Source organism: Heliconius melpomene, chromosome 7 (genome assembly GCF_056956725.1).
Source record: "Heliconius melpomene rosina isolate 202511_hmr_F chromosome 7, ASM5695672v1, whole genome shotgun sequence".
In the NCBI taxonomy this organism is placed as follows: Eukaryota; Metazoa; Arthropoda; class Insecta; order Lepidoptera; family Nymphalidae; genus Heliconius; species Heliconius melpomene.
The window spans coordinates 4,359,566-4,368,603 of record NC_140395.1 but is presented as its reverse complement, the minus strand read 5'-3'; the positions used below and the strand labels follow the sequence as shown (position 1 = coordinate 4,368,603).

Here is a 9,038-nt window from a genome sequence, read left to right as displayed (position 1 = left end):
GCCAGATTGAACCAAGTGTTAAGACACTGCGTTCTCTACTCCCGCCCAATTTTCAAGACACTGGGTGTTAAGTGGATGTACACTTCCACTGACAGAGTTTATGTGTAACAGCAAACATAAATAAAACATACATACTAATAACTCTTTCTCCTTCTTTTTTAAAGTCGGTTAAAAATTGCGAAAACATCGATAGACTGTTACAATCACAAAAAATCTTTATAAACAAGAAATCGATAAAGATTAATGACTTATTATGATTTAGAGTGTTGCCAGTAAAACCAAAAAAAGGTTAGTTTCTAGTCTTAAATTAACAAGCAGATGACTTTTTAATGTGAAAATATTTTTAAATGTACATACTTTTAAATTTATATATTTGAGGAGGGTAGGCAGTGGGTAGCTAGTGACAAGACACTACATTCTCCACGTTTCGAGATGTGTTCAGTGGTGGACTTAACGCGACATCTTGAAAAACAAAAATAATGCGGATCTAATTCATTATGTTTTTTTTAAATATTTTCTTTCTTTATTTATTTCGTTCTTTTAAATGGACTTAAGTAATAAATGAGTAGCGTCCTAAACAGTCCTCTATAAAATTACATCATCATCGAAGAATATTTATTATATATTAATATAAAACAAAAAATACAGATACAAAATATATGAACAAAAACATCGAATAAATAACTTTTCAATAACAAAAAATAAATGGATGAGATTAAAATGCACATTCATTTCAGTTAATAGATGTTATAAAATAATCTTTACTTAATGGCATGTCTATTATCAAATGAACATAAAAAAACCAGTCAAGTCGCGAATGGTTCCGAAGTTTTTACAACAGCCAAGTGCGAGTCGGATTCGCTGACCGGGTTCCATATCATGCACGGTATAAATATTTGTTTGAAATTTTTGAGTAGCTACAATCACTAGCGGCGTTAGGGTAGGGCGAGGCTGGGCGACCGCCCGGGGGCGTAGATGCCCGTTTAGGGCGCTTTGCTTTGCGCAAAGATGTCTCCTCGGTGCAGTGAGTTAGGGTATTCGCTGCCCGGTGCGGCTTAGGGGACTTGATGCCCTTTAAAATGGCCTAAGATCTAAAAAAAAAAACGAAGTCATCATCGTCTTTGATATCTAAAAAAACGAAGTCATCGTCGTCTTTGATATCTAAAAAAAAAAACAAAGTGATTTTAACAACTTTGAAAATAAAATTGCAGAAAGAAACTGAAATTGCAGAAGACTTTGAATGCCTAATAAAAGAGTTCGCAGATAGAAAGGCTAGAAAGAAGTGAAATTTTATTACTTTTTGTCATTACTTTTTTTTTAAATAGATGGTTATTTCGTTGTACCCATTCCCTTTTTTGTATATTATTGAAATGTAGTTAGGGGGCGCCGAAAAAATTTCGCCCAGGGCGCCGGTAGTGCTAAAACCGGCACTGGCTACAATACATACATTATAATACAATTGGTCGACTATTGCTCGTAAATTTCTAAAGCCAACTTATGTGTGATAGTTTTTTTAATATCTAAAAAAAAAATCTGCTTCACGCTTTATCCAGCTCACAGTCGGCTGTCGGGGCGCTGCGGCACAAGGGTGTGACTGTAACGCGACGGTCGTGGGATCGATCCCCACTCGAGGAAGGAACGAGGAGGAAGGAAGAAGAAGAGAAGAGAAGAAGAAGAAGGAAGAGGAACAAAATTTAGCACATACGCTTAATAGATCACTATACTCAAAGATTGTCCAATTCCAACTATATAAAGCTGATTCTTTTTTGACATCGATTAAAAATCTATATAAAGAAAATACCTACATTAAAGATAATATAAATTTAATAATGTATAAAATCTGAGTAACGAAGCTATAAAAAAAAAAAACAAGAAAAGAATACGAACTAGTTAGACGTTGATTGTTGAATTGAGTGTAGTATATTTTTTCCCGATTGCTAATTTATTGAATCTTTTTTCAGTCCCATAAGATTAAAAAAAATAGAAGATTTTAAAAAGTTAAGCTGCTTTTTAAATTTTAAGAATGTAAAAAATCTATACTTGGATCGCATGCTGTGGGCAATGGGCACTCGCACGGTAATTCCATGAGATCCTAAGTGTTGGCTATTAGCTTATACTGCAGGGTAAGCAGAGATCTTTACATATATGTAGTAAGATAAAATCAAGAACAATTATCCTTCAAAAGGCCGACCTATTTCCGCCTAATTTTTTAGACTATATATTAAGTAATGAAGCTCACCGCCGCGTCTAGTTTTGTTACGAAAATCGGAAAATTAAAATAATTTAAATATAAATCAATCTCTTAGTTGCGAATCGAAACTGCACCACGATGGCCTCCTTAATTATACGAAAGTAATATAAATATATTTTTTAAATTTTAAAAAAGACAGCAAAACAAGTAACGCCACTTTGTTAGGGTTCTGTACCTTTTAAGGAAAAAACAAAATCTTATAAGATCACTTTGTTGGTGTCTGTCTGTTTAGCGCGTTTATCTCACGAACGTTCGGAGATTATCGATTTGAAATTGAAACCATATAGGTACTCAGACTTGAAAAAAAAACGTATATCTACATTTGCTTAAAAAAAGATACGGCCATTTATATCGCAAAAAAAGGAAACTCCGACCCACTATAAAAGGCAGCCTAGCATTTACAGGTAGTAAGTACTAGTTCAGGAAAAAATCAGAAAACTCCACATACATTTGTGGTTAAGTCCTAAAAAATAAAAGCTTTAAAAGAGGGCAAAATTTGTTATTAAAGCCGCTATTCAAGTGACATATCAGATAACAGCTTTGGCTTTAGAATTTCAGAAAAAAACACGAGGTAACCTAAGGTATGGAACCCTCGGTGGGCGATACCGACTCGCGTTTGTCTAGTTTTTTATTCTAACCCTACCAATTTTTTAACGTATTACCAAATTGTAATATTAAAATTTTATCAGAGACATTCAGTCAGTCGCGTTGTATAGACTTGACAGCATCTCTCATTTTAATTAAAGTCAATTAATATTTAATTCCAATCAAAATTAAATATATTTAGTAATATGTGGAAATTATTATTGTTTATTTATATATCTATAAGTGCTGTAATTTGCTATGTAAGTAATAATTAAATATTATGATATATTATCCAAAGGTCCTACGTTCAAGGTCCAATTAGAGGGGATTTTCATAGGGAATGGGATTTAGTTAGTGTGCTCGTGTTGAGACACTCTTTTCTCCACGCACGACCAAATTTTTCAGAAATTACGTGCTGAGTAGTGGAACTCAACGCCGCGCTTGATGATGTTATGAGGGAGAGAAAATTCAAAATTATTTATTCTCCCTGCATGGAGAGTGAACCCACAACCGCGTTTGTATTCAGATACTGTTCTACTGCATAACTTTTTTTATAATTGATATTCTTGAAAAAGAAAGTTGTTTTATTATTACTTTACCTCTTTTAAGATATTATTAAAAAAATATTTTTGGCATTAATATATTATGCATATTGGAAAGCGATTTTCATGGCGTAGCGCCACTATAAAGTAGGTATATGAGACGTTTGTAGATTCGATTCTAGCTCGGAAAATTATTTGTTTTCGTTTCCTCGCTCTGGTAATTGGGTTTTTAAACGCGGAATTGGGTTTCACCAATCTACAAGCAAAATTACGAAAATTGGGTGGGAAGTGGGGAACACGCTGTGAACACTAGGTTCGTAGTACCCTAGTATATGCGGACTTGAAGCTATAAAAAAGTAATAGCAATTAAGTTCACATAATTATTGACTTTACTTGTCTAAGGTTAAAAGCAGCTAAAACATCATAAGATATATAATTTCTCAACGATAATACTGCAAGTAAATGCAATAATTAATGTTAAGTATATTTATAATTACTTCAAACCTAATTTACGATTACATACATATATCAGAGAAGTTTAAGACTAGTGTTAAAACACTCCGTTTCGCCACTGTCCAATTTCCAATTAAACTCAACGCCACATTTGCCTTACTGGGCTCTAGAATTAACCAAGATTTTCCCCTGCTTCTTTTACTCTTTCCCATTCCCCCGAGTGATGATCGAACCCGCTACCATCTCGGTGACAGTGATACGCTGTTCCATTTCAATATTATTATATAATAACCTTACTTTGTTTGAAGCCTAAACTAAAATTAACTAAAGACTAACATTGAGATGTTATCTTTCAATCTCAATTTGATCCACAGACCCAGAACAAACAATTCAATGTAGGTTATTTAATCTACTTTTTTAAATTGTTGCTTGTTATCTTAGAGATGGCCTTATAGTGCTGACTCGGGTAGGATCGAAGTTATTATTTAAATTATTTTTTTAGCTTCACGCTATATCCTGCAGAGGAAATCTGGGAACCGAGTGTTAAGATACTCTGTTCCCATGAAGGCACTTCCGTTCCTCGTTTTCCGCGTGTTAATTGAGCGGTGCGTAGGGAACGCAATGTCTTTACACTTGACTCCGTCTGCCTATCGTGCTATATGTGGAATACAGCGTAAAACTATATTCATTTCTCCGCTCTGGTAATAATCACCATTCGAAGGAAGTTTCATTTTCAAAATATTTCCATTTCGATAGACAAGTTCATGCAGAGACCGTAGCGTTTGGCGTCCATTTTCTCTGGAAAATGGGGTAGCCGTTAGGGATACAGCATGAAGTTAAGTGAAGTTTGATAGACAATTTGATAACAAAGTAAGAACTAGTAGTCAAACAGATACATTTTCAAAAATAGATAATAAATTAAATTATCAAATGTGGCAGATAATATATATTTTGACATATTTCTATGCCTACAAATTTTTATTTGTTTTCTAGCATGTTCCAGAAAGAAAAAAAAAAGTTACAGTACCCTCAGTGGAGCTCCTGGACGGCAACTCCATGCCGCGACTGGGTTTTGGAACTTGGTTAGGATTGAAAAATCTAAGACCGGTTAGTATTATTTAAAAAAAAAACAGCTTTAAGCACCAGACAACTTTTGAGACATTGTGCGTTAAATGTGGAGAAGCCACGAGAGCCGTTTTGTTTACCAGAGTGGGGAAAAACAAATAAATTCCCTCGAGTGGGCCTCAAAGTCACAATTGTCAGTGCAGTACCACGGCCTCGTCACGGAAGAGATCCCTTGATTCTTTATTAAATGCCAATACTATAGCCAAAACCTGGTACAGAAACCTATTTATCAATTCTAATTTTCAGGGCGCTGATATAGCTCCTGAGCTCATACAACCAACGAGTGACTCGATACAGAAGGCAGTAGAAGCAGCAATAGATGTTGGTTTCAGAAACTTCGACACAGCCTCCATTTACTTAATCGAGGATCAGGTAACATTTCTTTTTTTTTTAAGGACTAAAGATATTGGGGAGATAATTTGGGGCTGTCGTGGTCCAGCGGCGTTGTGGATTCGATTTCCACTCGTGGAAATAACTATATGCATTTTGTCGCTCTGGCAACAAGACAAGCGGGGTGTTAACAACATAAATAAGTTGTATCAAGGGCGTAAGAATTTCGACATAGCTTGATGAGAGCATATGGCTATAGTTGTCAGAGCGCTTGGACGGCTACGCTCTACGTTTAAATTTTTATACGTTATCTAAATAAGTAATTAAACAAAATTAGCATATTTATTTTTTTCATTTTATCATTTACCATTAAATAAAAAAATACGACATTCCAGGTGGGACGAGCAATAAGTAATAAGATAGCTGAGGGTGTTGTGAAGAGAAAAGATCTGTTTATCACTACTAAGGTATTTAGTGTTCTTCATTTTCCATTACAATATATTTTTTTGTAAAGTAGGTACATCGTCAATGGAATATTAAGTAGTTTATTCCTATCGATATCTGTATATAATTACAATAAAAAGTAACTGATCGCTGATGCACCTACAATTATATGTTATATTTATTAATTAAAACAACCATTTTTTTTTATTTTTTGTACGTTTACCCGTTTGTCTGTGCGTTTGAGCACTCTAAGAATCTCAGAAATTCAGTTTAATGCAGTTTTCTCTACTGCATATGAATAAACGTCCTCTAACATTAAATGTTAGTTTTATTTCAATTGGTTAATAAATAAAAATATTATATCAATTTAGCACCGCGAGAGGGTCGATAGTTTAAAATATATATTTTTTTACTTTCAGTTATGGAGCGACAAGCACGCGACAGATGACGTAGTTCCGGCGCTACGAGAATCCCTAGCGAAACTCAACTTGGACTATATTGATCTTTATCTCGTACATTGGCCTTTCTCGTTATCTGTAAATATTTATTAATGTTTATTCTTTTAAAATAATCATTTTATTATGTTCTTTAGCGTGCAGCAGCGTGAAGCTGTAGCGCACATAAAGCAGGATAGACAGAACAATGAGACGTTAGTACTATTAAGACACTTCGTTTCCCATGCACCGCCGAAGTTTTGAGAACTTGTATGTTGAAGTGGCTTGGTAAGAACTGTTACCAGAGCGAGGAATTGAAAAAATAAAATATTTCGAATCGGAATAGGACTTACAACGTGGCTTTTACAGTCGGCCGCTCATGTTCCTGCACCACGACTACAAATAAGTTATTAAAAAAACAAAATAAGAAAAATGAGGAAAAAAATAATCATGATTTACATTTATTTCAGTCAAATTTCAGTTTAACAAACATAGACTATTTGGACACTTGGAAAGGAATGGTAGAGGCGAAGAGACTTGGACTGGCGAAGTCGATCGGAGTGGCCAATTTCAACCAGCCACAGTTGGACCGTCTCATACGACACAATGAAGTCAAACCTTCCGTTTTACAAGTTGAGGTAATTTTTTTGTTGTCTTAAAAAAAGGAAGTATTTTTTAGGGTTCCGTAGCTCAAAAGTGAAACACTTTTTCTGTCTGTCCGTCGGTCATCTGTAAATCGCGTAGAAGTATCAAGCTAAAATTAATATAAAATATTCAAGTCTACAGTCCCTTAGAGCACAGATAAAATTTAAATTAAGTTTTATGTCCATTTTTTGAAAATAGCCAACTCATATTTTTACTCATTTAGCATTTATTAAAGTAATTTTCAATATTTTTCACTAGGTAAACCTGAACATACAGCAAGATTGTCTCCGTGAATACGCTAAAAAACATGGTATCGTAATAATGGGATACAGTCCCTTTGGATCTCTCTTTCCTTCCAAGGCAACATCTCTTTCACCACCGCCCAGGATTGACTCCCCGGAGTTAGTTTCGATGGCCAAGAAATATGGGAAGACTGTACCACAGATTAACCTTAGATATTTGGTATGTACTGAAAAAATACTTAGTTTTTTACTGTTTCGTTTACCATATTGCAGGGTAGAGGGAACCTACGAAATAATAATCTGTCTTTGTCGCATGGTAGGCGGTTTGTTTTATTACACTCCACTTTCTTCCGAATTCTGGAAGCAATGCAAGATATGATAGTAATTTAAATATTTAGAACGCACGGAAGCGCGTACCAAGTTTAGTAAATTAGAAGAATACTGAATTTCAATTTGTAACTTTTGTAATAGATAATTATGTAACTCGGATTTAAAAAACAACTTCGTAATATAACGCCATCTAGTAGGGAATAGCTAAAGAAATTTCTCATATTCTGTTCTTGGCATACAAGTCTAGCCAGAAACGTGCTTTACTTCATCCAGTAATGTAAAGCGCGCCAGCGCGAGCGTCTCATTGCAAACGAGACGATTATGGGTTCGATTCTACTGGGGGGAATGAATTATTTTCGAATACCTCACTCTTAAATAATAAATTTGAATGGCTGAAACTAAAAAAATATATTATATTTATTATCGACAAAAAATAAAAAAGCTTCCTTCCGTCTAATTCCGGAGGCATCGCGTGTTGAGCGGCGAAACTCAACACCGTGAATTATTATTATGAACAAAATATAATATTTACTCTAATTTCAGTACGAACTAGGCGTAGTGCCGATACCTAAATCTGAAGGAAGAAAACATATAGAAGAAAATTTCGACATCCTCGACTTCCACCTGGAGGAGGCAGACAAGGAGTTCCTTAAAGACTACGACAAGAACTACAAGACACTCGATATCGGATTATGGAAGGTGTCCCCCAATTATCCGTTTTAGTTGTAAAATAAGGAAAGAATTATATTGCATGCTGTAAAAAGAAATTGTTTATTTTTGTATGGAAACGAAGTGGGTGAACACCAGTTCCTAGGTTCCGTTTGCCTACAGTACTTAAGAAAACATAGAAATAACCTATTATTAAAGGACAAGTAAAAAAAAACTAAAAAAAACAGCTAAGACTTTTTTGTGAATTACGATTATGCCCAAGCTGCTGCAAAAAATATAATTATTTTAAAATACAAGCATCAATAAATAGACTAAATTAGAATTATCTTTCATTATCATTCCGTCAAGAGACCGTCGTAACGAAGTGGCACAAGCGTGAGTCTGTAAACGCGACGGTTGTGGGTTCACTTCCCACTCGAGATAATGAATTATTATTTATTAATATTTTGGTATCTTTGTTCTGGTAACTAGGTAAACTGCGGCGTTTCTTATTCTACTTTCTCGTAAATTTGGCGGCAAGTGGGGAATGGAAAGCCTTAATTCTAAGTTCCCTCTGCCTATTCTGCTACATGCGGAATACAATATTAAGCTGAAAAAAAAAGAAAAAAAATCCTTACATATCTTCCTTTTTTCAACATGATAATTATCAACTTAGTGAATACGCATACTGTCTTAACTACATATTAAACTAATAGACCTCAAAATTTCAGCTTTGCTAAAATTACGTTGGTGTGGGGGCCCTGGGATCATGGGTTAATAATGTAAACAACGTGATATTTACATAGCTTACAATCAAATTCTTGCGATTCTTACAAGTGAAGGCACATCTGACCCTGACAAAAGTGAATGGGCAAATCTTAAGGATGTTTATCTTATGTAATATATGAGATGACAGACCGACGTAACGAATAATATACTCGTATAATAGACAACTGTATAATATGTCGGTCTGCCTTACATAAACAGGCAAGGTCACTATCTGGACATG

General features: G+C 34.7%; 1 protein-coding gene across 1 annotated transcript; it reads left to right on the top strand.

Annotated features, from left to right (window-relative positions):
* Nucleotides 1–2,943: 2,943 nt before the first annotated feature.
* On the top strand, nt 2,944–8,133 carry LOC146537413 (aldo-keto reductase AKR2E4-like). The gene is made up of 8 exons (XM_085187841.1): nt 2,944–3,096; nt 4,825–4,938; nt 5,203–5,328; nt 5,682–5,753; nt 6,150–6,266; nt 6,635–6,802; nt 7,068–7,271; nt 7,925–8,133. Exons 1-8 carry the CDS (start codon nt 3,043–3,045, stop codon nt 8,102–8,104), a joined length of 1,035 nt encoding a protein of 344 aa, XP_085043967.1. The 5' UTR covers nt 2,944–3,042; the 3' UTR covers nt 8,105–8,133.
* Nucleotides 8,134–9,038: the final 905 nt, after the last annotated feature.